The 17,474-nt window shown below is 39.6% G+C and overlaps 1 protein-coding gene across 1 annotated transcript in view; it reads left to right on the top strand.

The window, feature by feature from the left end:
- The window catches only part of fam49bb (family with sequence similarity 49 member Bb), a 34,007-nt gene extending 17,302 nt beyond the window's left edge, over positions 1-16,705 (top strand). The window contains exons 3-12 of the mRNA XM_034862194.1: positions 1,948-2,030; positions 3,199-3,320; positions 4,239-4,344; positions 7,669-7,808; positions 9,131-9,208; positions 12,985-13,101; positions 13,213-13,292; positions 13,376-13,502; positions 14,261-14,331; positions 15,925-16,705. Of these exons, the coding sequence (XP_034718085.1) occupies positions 1,958-2,030; positions 3,199-3,320; positions 4,239-4,344; positions 7,669-7,808; positions 9,131-9,208; positions 12,985-13,101; positions 13,213-13,292; positions 13,376-13,502; positions 14,261-14,331; positions 15,925-15,988 (978 nt within the window). The 5' untranslated portion in view covers positions 1,948-1,957 and the 3' untranslated portion in view covers positions 15,989-16,705. The remainder of the gene's footprint in view (positions 1-1,947; positions 2,031-3,198; positions 3,321-4,238; positions 4,345-7,668; positions 7,809-9,130; positions 9,209-12,984; positions 13,102-13,212; positions 13,293-13,375; positions 13,503-14,260; positions 14,332-15,924) is intronic.
- Positions 16,706-17,474: the final 769 nt, after the last annotated feature.

Raw genomic sequence — 17,474 nt, 5'->3', positions numbered from 1 at the left:
ATATATATATATATATATATACTTTTTAATTTCCATGGATGTGGCACAGTTGTTGGGCACAAGTAAATATCATGCTGAACTAGTCTGCATCGACAACGTTTCAGTTCCAGGATAACTGCCGGTGCCACCGGATTATCCTCTGATGGATGTTGCTGCTTTCTAACTCCGTTCTTCTTGGGAAACGTCAGCAATCTTCCAGCTAGCAAGCTACACACTGAAAATTGCAAGTTTTGAAGAAGATTTGGATCGTGCAACAAGACAGGCCTGCTTGGTTCTATCGGGGAATGATTGTTAAGATTCACAAAGAAAATGTTTACGGCATTTACTCTCTAACTGGGATGTTTTGGGACCAATTGGTTGGGTTTTGCTGTGGACAAAATACACATGGCGGTACATTGGTAAGAGCAAATTATGAATCTAGCTAATTTATATAGCTCACTTACTGTGCTGTGTGAATGGTCAACTTCATTTTATATTGTATGTGGCGTTTTCTTGAGCGTGGCTCAAATGTTTCAACAAAACAAGTTCCTTCTCAAGACAATATTGCAGAGCCACAGTCTCTTGTTTGATTAGTTTAGAGAAATACAAACGACCTAAAGCGTTTTTTTCTCCTATCCAGAATGTATGTGGTGTAGCCAGACCTTACTCCACAACACTGTGGTGGTAGGTCTGGCAATGCTGGACTAGGCTGAACAGTAATGGAATCTAGTTAAAAAGTTCTAATAAAAGTGTGAAAGTTTGGCAGCAGGTGGTGTGTAGCAGTGTTTTCTTGGTTGGTAAATAATTTCCGGGGGTTGTTGGAGTGCAATGTGGTTCAAGCTCTGTTTTGGTGCAGGATCATATCTTTACCTTGCACATCTTACTATCTATTGCTTCAACAATTTCATTTTCAACAGAAAATTCCCTTCGGTGTGAGGATTTGGAGCCTTTTCTCTGTTTTGTATACTTGTAAATTGAATATCTTTCTGCCGGAACAATTGAAGACATTGATTTGGATTTGTAAATGCTTAGTTTGGACAAGAAATAATCAACAATAATTATTACATCTGTCCATGGATTCATTCATTAAATTAGATTTTATAAAGCCTGACAACAGAGCCAGTAGAGTATTTCAGACCACATGAATTCCAGTACCCTGAAAGGTTACTAAGACATGTTAGCCCCGTGACGCAAAAAAACTAAAAACCGCCTGTCCCAGCTAATGGGTTGCAGTCGTACGTTGATTTTCCTACAGTTAAAAGTTGTCCAATGTGACTCATGGAATGCATGCGCCCGTTATATTATACAGACTACCGTACAGACGCTCTGTGCTCTTGCAGTAAATATAAGTCACTGCACCACATGTGCTTACGTTACAAAGGCATGTTAAATGTTGATATGTTTTAGATTCCTTGACAAACGCAATGCATTGCATTTCCTAATTCTGTGAGTGAATTCCAAATCCTAAAAAGTAAAATCCACATGCAAACAGACTTCATAAGTGGGTCCTCTTTATGCTACTGCATGACAACTTCCTTCCTCCAAAGTTTAATTGGATGTGTCTTGTCATGTGCAGCAACCAACTACTTACTTCATGTGTAGATGAGGTATATGTGATTTCCCTGCGGTTGCTTGCAAAATGGATTACTTTACATACAACTGCCTGCAAATGCTCTTGATTGCTGGGAAAAAGGTTAATAAAGCAGAAAAATGTAAACAGGATTATTTTTGGGGACTTTTTGGTTTGACATCTGGTTTGGCAACAGCCTGGGCACAGGAAACACACGGCAGGGGTCCAAGGGGAGCGCTGGTGCCTATGAGCAGTGAGCACATCTGGGGCACCACCTAGTTCACACAGGCACCAGAGCAGTAAAGCGGAGCAGGAGTGAGGTGTTATAGATACAGTGGTGTTTCACCACCTGCTCACTTTAGTGCTCCATTTATTGTTTTTTCTCTTTTCCTCACCAGGTATCGTAACATGGGGAACCTACTGAAAGTTTTGACTTGCACAGATCTGGAACAGGAGCCCAATTTTTTCCTCGATTTTGAAAGTGAGTTTCTTTTTTAAGTAATTGCCCCCCCCCCCCATCTGATTTCGATAACATGAATATCTTACCATAACATTATCAACTCTGAAACTCTTAAGTCTTTTCACCCCCACTTATCTTTTGCACAGTGTTCTCCCCAGCGGCAAAAGAATCAAATCTACCACTAGAGCTTCTGCACTTTTCACCAACCTGACTCTTTCTATGCAGGAATGTGTGCAGAATATCAATCAGGGCAGAGTTGCAGCAGAGCCCCTTCCTTAAATATAAAGCACTGAAGTTCAGCTGCTGCGTAGCCTGAGGCCCCTCAACACGGCTTGATCCTGTACTGTAGTGTTCTCACACTTGGCAAAGCCAGAGACTCCGTCATACCTTTTAGAAAAAACAATGCCTCATATAGCTTACACTGTTTCTAGGAAATTGTTATATTAAAGGAGGATTGTGATCATTTATACTGTACATCTCCAACAAATACCTTTTTATGCAACACTTACACTGTAAATGCAAGAATACAATGCTGAGATTGTAGTTAATTTAAAGAAAATTTAATTAAATTAAATACATTAACTGCATTCTCAGCCTTGTATCTGCATTTTCAGAATGCTGTTAGGCAGCAAAGTCAGACATCAGGGAGACTCACACCAAATATATCAATAATGATTTTTAACTGATTTAATAAAAAATAAATTACAATGCAAAATAAAGAAAAATACCATATGGTGAAAATATGTTTTTTTTTTTTACTGTATCTGCTGAGAGGAGCTGTGTTTAAGGTATTTCTTCTCCAGGGGAGCAGAAGTTTACAGTCATCACACTTGGCAAGGTGTTCTTGCTTCAGGTGGTGGAAAAGGTTCTTAGTGTTGCCATTCTTTATTGCCACTTCTCTCAAACCAGAAATAAGCAAACAAAACTCTGAAACTGAACCGTCTCTACACCCAGAGCTGTTACAGAAAAAGAGTGCATAACCCTTTTTCAATTGTCTTCTAGCTTGCTCCATTTTCTTCCTCTCAGCCAGGAAATTGGGTGGTGTCAAAACTAAACTGGAAGGGCTGGAAAGATGAGATTATTTTAGCAAACTTTTCATTTAATCATTTCTATTGTATCAGAGGATATAATAGACGTTCTACAGCTGCTAATATGGATTAGGTACCAATCGCATTGTTGTCTGTTGCAGATGCCCAGCCCACAGATGCAGAGCGAGAGGTGTGGGAGCAGGTGGACGTGGTGCTGAAGGACGCGAAGGCCGTCTTGGACGAGCTGCAGGCGTACAAAGGAGCGGGGCAAGAGATCAGAGAGGTACACCTGAAACAAATATCCACCTCCAACTGACAGAGCTGCTACAGAGTTAGGACAGACTGCTGTGCAGAAAAGGTTCATAGGGGGACTTTATTTAGAGTTCATGAGGAGTATACGTTTTACCTATTACTGCATCTGACGAGTCCTCTTGGCCTTATTGCCCTCTATAAATAGCACTTGTGTCAGGGGATTTTTTTTGGTTTAAAAAAAACAAAACATAAACTATCGCAAGATTCTGACTTCTTGTCTGACAGTTTGTTTATACGCTCTGGTCTTTTAGTAAGGGGTGACACCAGAGAAATTTTACATTTAATTTCCAACTGTAGACGGAGGTTTTTTGGTGTCACACATACCTAGAGTGTGTGTGACACAGCCAGCGTGCAATTAAATACCTTCTGTAGCCTCAAAAATCAGATCAGATTCTCAAACTTATATAGGAACCTCAGGAGCACAGCGTGAAAAAGGTTTTTCCATCTCCTTTTATCTGAATGAGAATTACCTTTTTCTTATCTTAAAGAGTTCTCCTATAACATCATCCAACTTATGATGGACAGTTTAAATAAATCAGTGTAGTAGGACCAAAGATATCATCTTATCATCTTATGCTAGTAGCGGCTATTGTAGCCTTGAAACGCTAGTTTCAGAAGTCTGAGGAGCTCACTTCTTTTTAACTACATTCACAGAATTTTTTTTTTATCTTTTCAGCTCGTAGTCTTTAGCCACAAAAGTCTTTATACCATTTTTTAAATGTGCAGTAGTGCTTCCCAAGTCCTGTAAAGAGACTTTGATGTGTAAAATCGGTGGAATTCCCATTGAAAAGGGTCACTACACACAGTTATGGGTGCCTTTAAATTGTATTTATCTTTTACAAATGTGTACCTTCTGTAAGACTTTTGATTTTGGTGTTTGTATTTCCAGGCAATCCAGAATCCAAACGATGAAGTGTTACAGGAGCAGGCGTGGGCGGCTGTGGTTCCCCTGGTGGGGAAACTGAAGAAGTTCTATCAGTTCTCCCAGAGATTAGGTACGTTTCTGTCGGTTCTGTGTCTACACAGACCTTTCGTTATGTAGGCCAAGAACGTTTACACAAGTTGTTCTCAGAATCAAACTCATGGTTTCAAGTGAAACAAACGTAGGTGTCCTGTGAGATTTTGCTCAAACACAAGCACCGTTATGTGGGACTGAAAAATTTGTGCAATGTCAACGATTTTAATCCAGTTTATCATTTTAAGCATGTGCCAGATTTGACACCAGGAAGGACGAAAGCAGACGTCCTTCATGTAAAAGGTCTTTTAGTGCCGCCACATAGACAAATCCTCCATACATGACCTAATTGTTTGTATGTGCATCTGCAATATTGACTGCTGAGCTGCAAAAGTCAACAGACATGCAACGACACACACACAACATGCACTCCAGCCTTAAATAAACAAGCTTTGAAAACCCCCATAGCTGTGCATTTCTCAACATGCTGCTTGCGTTGCACTGTGCACTGACCTCTGTCTAGAATGGGGCTATAGGTTGTTTAATTAGCATGGATACAAGGGGGAAAGGGGGAGTAGACTTACTGCTCCCTGATCTTCTTACGACCTCGAGGCTGTGGGGGGGAGTGGAGCCTGCCATGCCTGGCGCCCTCAGCCCTGTAATCCCAATGGAGAAGGTAGTCAATGGGAGCAGTGGGCACTGGGCAGCAGTGCCCTGGCAATGGCTGTTATGTAATGAAGTAGGCCACCTCCCAGCCGCGGCTGCTGCTGCTCTATTTCACCGCCTTGACTTTAGGCTTCAGGGGCAGTGATGCACTCCGCGGCCGGCTAGCCTGCCGGATATGCGTGAAGCTGAGAGAACTTTTCTACAGGCTGGTGGATCTGCAGACCAACACTACCAAGGATAATAGATATTATAGAGGGAATATTATGCAATTAGCTTTGCACTGGAATTGAAGGGACATAATTCTCCTGCTCAATCTACAAGTTATTGCGTGGATCCAAAATATTTTACTTACATTTTACATTGCTGACAGAACAATATACATTTTCTAGCTACAAAACCCAAGGTGGTATCCACATAATACTTGTTTTGTTAGTCAAAACATTCAAAACACCCTCAGTATTAATTTTACAGCACTATAAAACAGAATATCTCAAAAATTAGAGAAGCTGAAACCTGTAAATGTGACAGTGAAGTTTTGCCGGATAAATGATTAAAATTAACTTGTATAAATTAATAGTTTAAATCTGTATAGTGTGGTCAATTCATTTACTTTGCATATAAAATAAAGGGGCTGATTTATCCTGCTTAAACAACTAATTTCTGCATTGACACACATTTGACTTAGATTTAACATTGATGTCTACAGACCTATGACTGATTGTCAAGATTATAGGTTTTTACTGTTGAAAGAAATCAAAGTTATTTAGAGTCGCACTGGTCCGTCTGGTCCATTGTGGACCAGACTAAAGTCCCGCCATCCTCTGACCCTCCCCTCTCGGCGAGTATTGCTCCTATGTGCCCGCATTCTGCTTGCCTGCTCTGCCGTGACCTGATGAGATCAGACATCTCCCCCCGCACCGCCCTTCCCCGACTTCTCGACATAGTAGAGTGGCTCATTTCTGAAGGCCTGAAAGCAGCGCCGTCTTAACTTCTGTTTTGACTTGGTTGTATGTGGGGGTAAAAAGAAACTGCACTACTAAGGCCATTTTAATCAGCCGCTTCGCTACAAATGCTGTCCCAAGCAGATGGGAGTCATTACTGAATGGCAAACGGTCTCAATTTACTGCACTGCACTGCCAGCGCTCTGTCCGTCTCTTAAAGGTCCCCTTAGAGTTATCTTAAGTAGTCCACTGTCGGAATCTGCCCTTTCCTACGTTATGTTGACATGTCATGTGTAATCAACAAGAATTATAAAGTAAACTTCCAATAAATCTAGCCAAAGTACTCATGTGGTTCCACGCAGCCTTATTGCATCAGATGTCAAGCTCGTCTGGGTTATGTCATTATTGAAGCTTCTCTTTAGCGTCTAGACTGAATTCTGAACACTGTCTGCATCTATAAATAAAACTTCCCTCTGGGCTTTAAATATTTTCTAGTTTGTGTGTTGTGTGTTTGAACAAGACATTTCATAATATAGTACTTGTGTGCAAGTACTTCACTACATTTCACTTAATCTTTCCTCATTTCCCTGCCGGTGCTCCTCATGCATGGTTAATTATCGGTCTGTGGGTATGCTATGTCAAGGCATGGCACAGGCTTTGTATTTACCTACCGTCAAAACAATGAGTGTAATCCTGCTTGAATGAAATCCCGTCCCGTCCCCCCACCCTATTTCATGCCAATGAGATAATTAGTCCCATGTCTCATCTGCATCTGAGCAGGAATTACCCCCCCGCTCCCATAGTGGCTCTGGGCCCTGGGCAGTTTGGGCACAACTACTGCCCCATTATCTGTCTCTGTCCTAATCAGGATGCTTCAGCTTGCTGACATAGTATACTGTTCACATATCCAACTGTGTTATGATCCACTTTAGGAGCTGTTCTTATCCATCGCACATGTAGAAGACGGATCTGTCCTCTGTTGATCATCCTGAGGGAGTTTTTCCTTATCTGAGTCGAGGGTCAATGCAAAGAGGGTGTTATTATGAAGCACACATTTGGCACATTTGTGATTTTGGGTTATATAGATAACCTGGACTTTACCTCAGTATGACTACAGAGCAGTACTGGATTAGCCCCCGTTTTAGTCTTGAGGATCTTAGCATTTTGGTTAGATGACTTTTGTTCTGGCTTGTAGAGAAGCTTAACTGTCCAATACACTGACGACAATATTGACAGGTGCATTTTATAACTAATTATTATGCATTTGGGCTGCAACTAATGACTTTTTATTCTCAATTTCATCTTTTTTTTCTGTTTTTGTATCACGTTATACTTAAATATCAAAAAGTAGTCTCCTCTCTTTTTGTGATAGCAAATTAAATATCTTTTATTGACTGTTTGGACAAAACAAGACATGTGAAGGCCTCACATTTCATAGAATAAAGAAATAATTGAGAATATTGTACAGATGAATCCCCAATCCAAAGTAGTTGTTAGTTGCTATAATATTAGTCAATTGATTCATTGACTGTTTTATATCTGAATATTCATCACTTGTTTATGCTGTATACATTATTACCTTTGACTTATGACCTTTGCATATATACTTTAGCTATTAGCTGAGTGCTTGAATGACAAAAAACTGAACTTGAAACATTATTCAGCCTATACATCTTCCACAAAAAGGCTGATATTGTTGTGGCCACCCCTCTGACAGTGCTGCACCTCTAAAACCGACATCTCTTATTTATTCACAGAGGCAGCGCTACACAGCCTGCTGGGAGCTCTGACCAGCGAGACTTACAATGACCCCACTCAGCACCTGGAGCGGGAGCAGGCGCTGGCCAAGCAGTTTGCAGAGATCCTGCACTTCACACTGCGCTTTGATGAGCTTAAAGTATGACGGTCTCTTTCCCCAACATAATAGTTTCTGCTTTTTAAACCTCACACTCCTCTTTAAGATGTTATACATACTATACTTTTCTCCTAATATGGCGCTGTAGTTTATAATACAGTTTATGTCCCTGAAATGTCTGAGGGTTATAGCGGGGAGCAAGGTCTGGAAATTGTTGTTGTCCTGAGTCAAGTTCTGTAGCAGGTTTTTAGAAATGATGGAAGTAGGGGAACTTCAAGAACGTGAATTAAGACACAAATTGGTTGTATGCAGCCCAGAATCAAGCGCCGGTGTCGGTCGAATAGGCATTGTCAAAACCATGATTGTGTGAGCACTCATCTGGTTTGACAGTGGGTGAACTGGTTCCCCTACACCCTCGCTCTTTAGATACAAAAACATTTTTTTTTTAAAAACACGCCGACACCCCCAGGCGTTTTGCTGCGACATCCCAATTAGTGCCCACTACCCCGGCTGGCAAGATAAAAACATGAAGGTAGGGGGTGCAAGGTGGCATGCCAGGCCTATTCATCAATCTTTCACACCCATACATGGGCTTCTGACCTAGTTAAAGTGTCTGTGCAGTGCGCAGCCCCTCCCTGGCGAAGCAGTCTGTCTCTACTGGTGCACACAGTGGACATAGACTGAGTACCAGTCTATTGTAGCGGGATTAGCATGCTGCCAGTGCAGCTTTGACTGTGACAGGCTCATACAGGAATGAGGATAATTAACCACATGATGAGCTCTTACTGGTGGTGACGTTTGAAAGAAGCTCTCTGGTTGGTTGTCTTCTGTTGGAGTGGTCAATTCGGTTTCACGGTGAAACCAGATGATTTATATTTTTGTAGGAATCAAAGAAGTCAACGACTCCTATGGCTTTTATCTGAGGCTGTAAGTTGTATAATATCAGACTGTGAGCCTACGTTTGTCTACTGTTCTCTCCTTAATAAGACCTTGTGTACCCTTTTTGGCAGATTTATAATTGTTGACCCTATTGTCATAAACTATACTGATGCCCGATTTGTTCCAGCAAAATAACCAAATTATTCCTGACAGGATGAGAGAGGATGTGGATGTAAAAGGAGGATGAGTGTCGGGGGATTCAAATCCAGTTCAGCAAATACAACTGTAATTGTATCCGTGTTCTTTTCATGTAATTTCCCCCACAGCTACGTTTCTGCCTTGTTGGCTAAAACATTGTGTCATGACGACGGCGTGTTTGATCTAGAACTGAATGTTCTGCTGCAGGCGGTGCCACCTACAGACATGTAGAGAAACTCTCCCCAACTGTCTCTTTATTAAGATGCATTGGTGTTTGTTTTTTTCAGATGACAAATCCTGCCATTCAGAATGACTTCAGCTACTACAGGAGAACCCTGAGCCGAATGCGGATCAATAACGTACCGGTGAGCACATTATGTCCCTCTCCTCTTTGGGCGACTACGGCTGTTGCTTGTAGTGTTGATCAAATACAAAAATGCATCATCATTGTGATTATAGTGATTTGTGTACACTCAGATCTGATGGTGATTCGAGCCATCATTTCTCATTTATAAGTTTAGCTCTGTTCAGAATGCAGCATTAGGAAAGCTGGAGTGAGGAACAAAGTTTATAGACTGTTAGAGCCCCCAGGAGTCAGAGAGTGTGGCAGGAAGCGTCTCGCAACATGAAGTCGGAGGCCCCACAGGGAGTTTCATTGAGTTTGAAGCACAAAGTGTCGTTCAGCAGTGCGTGGCGGCAGAAACTGATCCCAAATCAGTAACATGGCCCAAACCCTCTAAGGGGTAGATCTCCAGGTCAATGTGGTGTCTGAGCTCCAAATACGAATTAGTTGTCAACTGTTAAATAATTTGCAAACTATTTTGATAATCAATTTATCATTTTGAGTTAATTATTATGAAAACAAATAAAGATTCTTTGATTTCAGGTCTTAAATGTGAATATTTTCTAGTTTCTTTCATACTCTATGAAGAAAGGTAACTGAAATTTAGTAAGTATAATAAGTTGTGGACAAAACAAAATATTTGAGGACATCATCTCTGGTTTTGTAAAGCACTGAAAAAAAATCAAAGTTTTCATAATTCTTTTGCAACAATTAAAGCACTTATCAGTGGTCTGTTTGTCGGATTCGTGCATTTGAAGTGAGAAGGTGAATTCCTTTACATGGCTGCATGATGATGCACGATGGCATTGCCAAAACGGTCCAATCAATGAGTAATGATGAGCTTGTCCATTTGACTTCATGTTCAGCTCTGCAAGGTCTGATCTAAAGGGCAACAATGTACAACAACAACAACAACATATTTTGTTTTATTTTGTTCAGGTGGACCAAATAAGTGACCTTAAAGTCTGAGACCTGCAAGAGTATCTAAAGTTAATCTATTATTTGTGGTTAACAGGGAAACTTTGCCGATTTTCAACCGGCTTTATGTCATTGCGTAATTCCTATTCAATTTAGGATCCATTTTAAAATTCTGTTATTTGCTTTTAAATCACTAAATGGTCTTGCCCCGCCATACCTCTCTGAGCTTCTACACTCTTATAAACCTGTCCGCGCTCTCAGGTCAGATGATCAGCTGCTCCTGACTGTGCCTAAAACTAAGCGTAAGCTCAGAGGGGACCGTGCCTTTGCTGTGTCTGCCCCTAAACTATGGAATGATCTGCCTTTGCATGTAAAACAGGCCTCTTCTTTATCTGTTTTTAAAACCCTTCTTAAAACCCATCTTTTCTCTTTGGCTTTTGACACATTCGACACAGTAAGATGTCGACTTCATTTACTTGTTCTTATTGGCTACTTTGTGTGTTTTTTAATTGTATGGTTATTAATTATAAATTTCTTTGTTTATTTTCTGTACAGCACTTTGGTCAACTTTGGTTGTTGTAAAGCGCTTAACAAATAAAGTTGGTATGGTATTGCGGTGTGGGTAGGATATGCAGATGAATGGTGTTTCCCTCCTTGTTGCCGGCGCCCAGAGCTACTCACTCATTTGCTGGCAAAAGTCAGCTGGATGATCCGGGCGCCAGCAAGACGGAGGGAGGTCTGGCATTATTTTTGCATGAACTGCCCACATTGTGATGATACAACGATCGGTAAAGGATCCCTTTAGTGCCATAAAACTGAAACAGCCACTCGGATGTTTCCTGTATTGATTTCAGACAGCAGCTTTCATATGAAAGTCAAGGACACGTATTACGCCTGCTGCACTTCACCAGATATACTGTACATCCTTATTCAGCAGCTTCAAGGACATTTAAAAGATACTTAAAGGCACGGCATAGTGAGATTTCATTGCAGAATGAACTGCTCTCAGTTTTGACTGTCTGACAGGAGGTTTTATTCTCCAAAGCAGAATGTGCCATTAGACAAATGGGCCCAGACAAGTTGTCGTTAGGACCTGTCACTGCGGAAAGATGCTCAGCCGGCCGTCCACTCACACAGCAGCAGCCGCCGCCGCGTTTTAGTCACCGCGCAGACAACTGAATCATTCAGACATCTGAGATGAAACATCTGTCCCTGCAGTAACAAAGTCTTTGAGCTCATATGTCATCATTTGTTAAAACACGAATAGGTTTGAAATTTTGGGGAGATTATTCCTATTCTGTCAGTGTTCTCATAAAAAAGGCAGGAAACGATGTTATTATTTAAATATGCAGACAAATTTAGAACAGGCTGTTCAAGAGACACCTTGTTCTTTGTTACTCGCCAGGTTTTTCAACGTCTCGTTTAGTCTGAAACTATAAAGCAGCAGGATGTGCGTTAGTCAGCTGGGAAACCAGGAGGAGCAGCAGGGCTCTGTGTTTTATATCTGTATTTCTCAGGTATGACTTTATTTAATTAAATTCCTTTTATTTGCAGTGTATTAGATTTGCACGACAACGAGCGTGGCCCCAAACAAAACCTTTAAAATTTCCGGATAACACTTTATTTTTTACACTTCTTTAAGAGGTTTGAAATGATCTTATTATGTATTTTAAACACGCACCAACCAAAATCAAATAAAACTAGACTCCTTCAGTATGACAGCATTGTGGCTTGAGATTGACAGTTTGCCTGTTTCCAGAGCCTTGAAGCTGTCCACGAAAGGTTTGCCTGTTGGGTCAGAGACACTGATCCAGGTGTTGGTTTGTAGTGAACACACAGGTTTAGCGCTGGACTCTATTTCTCTCTCCTTTTTTTTTCCAACTTTGTTTTTTGAACAATTTTATACATAATCATACATTCCAGTTGTTAAAATATTTCTTTTGTTTTAAATCCAGTTGTCTCTTGTTGTTGTTGTCTCTTGTTGTTGTTGTTCTCCAGTCTATCTCTTTAAATTGAGTTGTATGTTACCCACAACATACAAACACTTCTTACCCGTACGTTTGTGGAACATATTTTCCGGTATTATCGGTTTTTATCTTTTTACATAAAACAAGACAAACCAGAAGACACACACCAAAAGTAGCAATATAAAAGCCATGTCATTGACATTAACAGCCACAGTCACTCATGTTTCTCTTTTTAATTCTCTATTGTCGTTTTTCTTTGCAGTCTTTGTGAACAACATCTTGCTGCTAACATTAGCATTCCATGCTGGACACACTGACCAATATTCACAATGTGGATCAATAACACATGCAGTGCTCAAACAGAAGAAAATACATCCCCACATAATGTTGTGGTACACGGACTGGTCCGGATTGATTTTTAGTTAAGGCCAAATCTGGAGTTTGGTCCAGACTAGAGAAGCCTGGCATTCTATACGTTTTGAACATGTGAACTATATCTAGAAAGATCGATCAAGGACCCTACTTTCATTTCCAGCTTTACAGTTTCACAACAGACATAGAGCTACAGCGGGCAGAGGAAACCATTACATGACCTCATGAATAAAATCAATGCCATTCGCTTCCTTTATGCCTGTCTCAAAGGCCATTTTTTCCATTGAATTAACGATATTCGTTTTCCAGGGAAAGAAAGTTTTGTGGCGGTTGCTATCCCTACAGCACGGCAGGACGGGAAGGTTTAATGTCGTTTAGCGTGTGTGTGCGTGCGTGCGTGCATGTGTGTGTTTGGGGTAAGACGGACAAGAGTCTTCATGAGCTCCATGGTCTCTGTAATGTAGCTGACCTTTGACCGGAAGAGATGAAAGAGTGAAAAGAATTTTGCGATAAAATGTCATTTATTTTTAATGGTTTTCAGGCAGATGGTGAGAATGAAGTCAACAATGAACTGGCCAATCGGATCTCTCTGTTCTACGCCGATGCCACGCCCATGCTAAAAGCGTTAAGTGACGGCACAACCAAGTTTGTATCAGAGGTGAGACTGACGTGAGGAAGCAGTGAACACTGAACAGATGTGTGAAAGCATCCTCTCATTTCTTTTTCCATCTTTTTAAAAAAAGATTTAATTTTTAATTTTTTCATACAGAACAAGAACCTGCCCATTGAAAACACGACCGACTGCTTAAGCACGATGGCGAGTGTGTGTAAAGTCATGTTGGAAACGCCGTGAGTGACTTCCTGTGTTACGACCTGCTTCAGTCCTTATTGTTTACGTTCATGCGTCTAATCCTTGCTTCGTGTCCTTGCAGGGAGTACCGCAGCCGGTTTGCCAGTGAGGAGACGGTGTCTTTCTGCCTCCGGGTGATGGTCGGGGTCATCATCCTGTACGACTACGTCCATCCTGTGGGAGCATTCGCCAAGTCGTCTAAAATTGACGTGAGTATAGTAACGTTCAGTGGTGTAATAGTTTTACTACCACACAGTGAAAGTCCTGCATTCAAAACCTATTAAAAAGTAAAAATATTATCAGTAAAAAGTACTCATTGTGCAGCAAAATGTTCCCTATCAGTGTTTTACTATATATCATGTTTCTGGATGAATATAGATACTATTTACTGCTGTAGCGGTTTAAGGTTGTGCTAATTTAAACTCATTTTATATACTGTTAGTAGCTTAATCTACAGCAATAGATCATATTCTATAAAATCATCATATCAGATTAAGCTGACATATCTCAAAAAATTAAACTTTACAGGCCAGAAAAAGCCCTGTTTTCAACTTCATTGCGGTTTTTCGGCTGATTCACATGTTTTTTTTTAATTGTTTATGTAGCTTAAGAACTAGGATATTTTTCCACACTTAAAAGAACGCTATCCTTCAGATTATCCAAAAAACTCAAATCCATGATTTTACATTTTTTTTTAGTTTTCACTGGACAGGAAGGATATACAAAATGTAACCTAAAGGATATAAAAAAAAGTAACTAAATCTATTAGTTAAATGTTTTGCAGTATAAAGTAGAATGCTTGTAGTGGAGTAGAAGTATAAAGTAGCATAAAATGGAAATACTCAAGTAAGGAACAAATACCCTAGATTTGTACTTTAGTGCAGCACTTTAGTACTGGCCATGTTTGCTCCTCTATCCCACTTCACAGCTTGCTATATAAAGCTCACTGCGTGTTTCTTGTCCACAGATGAAAGGCTGCATCAAAGTCCTCAAAGATCAGCCTCCGAACAGCGTAGAAGGCCTTCTCAACGCTCTCAGGTAAGCTCATATTAAAACCAAATTGAGTTTTTCCTCATACAGCTCAGCATGTAACGTGATTGCAGCTACAGTTGTAGCTTTCGTTGGAAAAGGAGAAGGCTGCTCGTGGTGTGAGTTGAATGATATGGGGCCTGTTCATGAGCAGTAGACAGACCTCTTGGTTGATTTCATTCCCCCCTCAGCACAGTGACTCATTTTTTGCATAGTCCAGCACGGATTCTGTCAGCTGTGGGCCCTCTGTGCAAGATCGGGGTCGGGTGTCAAGGCTTCTCCAGAAAGGCCGATTCCATCTGACACCTCGTCCCCACTCACGGTCTTCCAAATTTACACCCGCCTCGCCTAATGGTAACAGTTGCTCCAGATGACGGGGCCATTTCTGTGGTGACCTCACATCTGTATGTCTCTCGCTCTCTCGCTCTCGCTCTGTATCGGGCCCGAAACACGCCAGCGCTACTCGGTTGCAAAAGTCACTAGCATTCAGAAGTTGCCAGATTTTCTTTCAGAGGTTTTTGTCTCTGATCTGTCAGAAGATGAGCAAATATTGTAGATAAGCAGTGTTGGAAAGTTAATTGACTACTGGACTTTATATATAATTATAACTTTGAGGTACCATTTTATGCTACTTTATACTTCTCTACTACATTTAAAAAATAAATATTTTAGCTTTTAGTGTATACAGTGCTGTTAATTTTCAGATCAAGATTTTAAATAAAACAATGATTATAAAATGCAAAGTTGTAGATTTAACTAGTGGTTCCCAACCTTTCTGGCTTGTTTAAAAAAGTGTCTATTTTGGGCTCCTTTTCATATGTCTGAGTTGTTAGAAGTTACATCAAGAAGAGATTTCCCATCCAGTGATTTTATTCAGATAACCGTTTGAAGCGCAAAGAAGTCAAATTATCCAATAAAAGAAAATGTAGGTAGCAGAACTTTCGATTTTCTTCTTCTTTCCTCTCCCATTAATCATCTATCTAAACCCTATCAGATTTATCTTGTTTTAGTCATTTTTTGACATGCTAAACATTTTGGGTTTCAGCTTCTGGAATGCGGATTTTATGCTTTTATTTGACTACATGAAATAAAACTGAATACCTTTTGGATTGTTGATTAGACGAAAAAAACATTTGAAGAAGTTTTTCTGCTTTAGGACATTATTGTGAACATTTATCACAATTTTGACATTTAAAAAAACAACTTGTTTATCAATAAATAATTGATAAATAAATAAATAATAATTATTATTATATATATATATATATATATATATATATATATATATATATATATATATATATATATATATATATATATATATATATATATATATATATATATATATATATATATATATATATAATTGTTAGCTGCAGACCTACTCGCTCCAGCTCAACCAGCTACAAAAGTAAAATGCTTCCACATCAGTATTAACAATTGAATAATGTGAGTTTTATAGTAATATATCAGTGTTTTTTGTATTGTTGTAGAGGTACTTTTACTTAAGCAAATGATGTGTAATTCAGATTCTCTCTACTTCCCCCAACACTGTGTGTGCAGGAAGAAGGGATTTAAATGTTTTTATTTTCTCACCTGCAGGTACACAACCAAGCATCTGAATGATGAATCAACCAACAAGACTATCAAGAGCATGCTGCAGTAGGACTGAGCTGCTCCAACTGCTTGCCTCACACCCTGCTGGGGGGAGACTCCACTCTCCTGACTGATGTCGTTTTTTTAATTATTATTCCTTAGTTGCTTGTTTTATTTTATAATGGAAAAAGAGCTAATAGCTCCGCCCTCTTTTATAATGCAAAATACTACTGCCATTACAAACGTCTTTTTCTGTGCCAAAAAGATGTTGCTGAGGTAATGTTTTCGATAAAAGGCCATGCGACAATGGCAGCTACTGAAAGCATTGTGGGTCCTTTGTGGTGTTTTTAAACTCGTTTTTTCCCTAATATCAGGGAAGGGAGTGCTTTGACTTGAAAATTTAAAAGAGAGAGAGCGATATATAGAGAAGTATATATTATTTTTGTTTGATTCGTTATTTAATATTACATACTCTGCATGATGAAAATGGTCTTTTCCTTATATTTAAAAAAACTGATGGTTCAGTTGAATTTGTCTGCTCTATTGTGCATTATTAAATGTTTTGTTATTGAAATGGTACTTGTCAAATGAGATTTAAAAGTACTGTTTTATATTTTTTATAGGTTTTAAATTTGTGCATATGTCCTTTTTTCATAGTTGTGTTGTATTTTTCATTTGAAAACTTTAAACTGTGATGTTTGCTAAATTTAAATTTGGGAGTCTGTACTGTAAATGAACAGTATGCTGTGGCTGGAGAAATTAAAAGGAGAACTCTTGTTTTCTACAACCCACCTTGTCAGGTTTGATCTCTTATCTTGTATTCTCGTCTCTGGCTGAGAGCAAGTTTTTGTTTTTTGTTTTTTTCTCACGTGAAAAGCCATGAAAAGAATGCTCCTACTCAACCACTAGACAGGCACGAAGAAGAGCGATCAGATCTCACAGCTTGATTAAATACACACAGAGACAGTTTTTTTCTTTGAAATTACCTCAACTTCTAGGAATAGTTTTACAATTTGCATTTAGGCATCTTTTTGCTTGTTTTGGTTTTTAGGTCGCAACTTTACTGTTTGGATTTTACACACAGCTGCAGTTTTTTTTCTCCATTAACTACCTGCTCAGCACCAAACAGCAGTTAGAGACTAGCTGGTGAAGATAGTGTACTAGTAGTGTCATTTACTCCAAACGTTCTTTGCTTTTTTCCAGAGTTGAAAAATATTACCCACTCACCACACAATCAAACTTTCACATCACTTAGAGAAGGCAGATAAATAAGGTACATTTTGTCCTCTAAAACATGATATTAAACCAAAGCATACATACACAATGTCAATATAAAAAGGGAGGTGGGTAGATAAATAATGAAATGATAATTGTGAAAACAATAAAATAGTAGTAATGATAATAAAAACAGAATGGGTCTGTTTGAGAAGAATAAGCCTTTGAGCAGGCAAGGTAGAAAGATTTCTTGTGGCTTTAGACACGCTATGTGTGGAGGAGATACCAAAAGAAGGCTACGAGTGGCTCAAAGTTTATAGTTCGGCCTGTCACTGCTGATT

This window comes from Etheostoma cragini, chromosome 22, assembly GCF_013103735.1.
Source record: "Etheostoma cragini isolate CJK2018 chromosome 22, CSU_Ecrag_1.0, whole genome shotgun sequence".
Classification (NCBI taxonomy): Eukaryota; Metazoa; Chordata; class Actinopteri; order Perciformes; family Percidae; genus Etheostoma; species Etheostoma cragini.
Note: the sequence above shows the minus strand (reverse complement) of the source record. Positions and strands in the feature narration are given on the sequence as shown.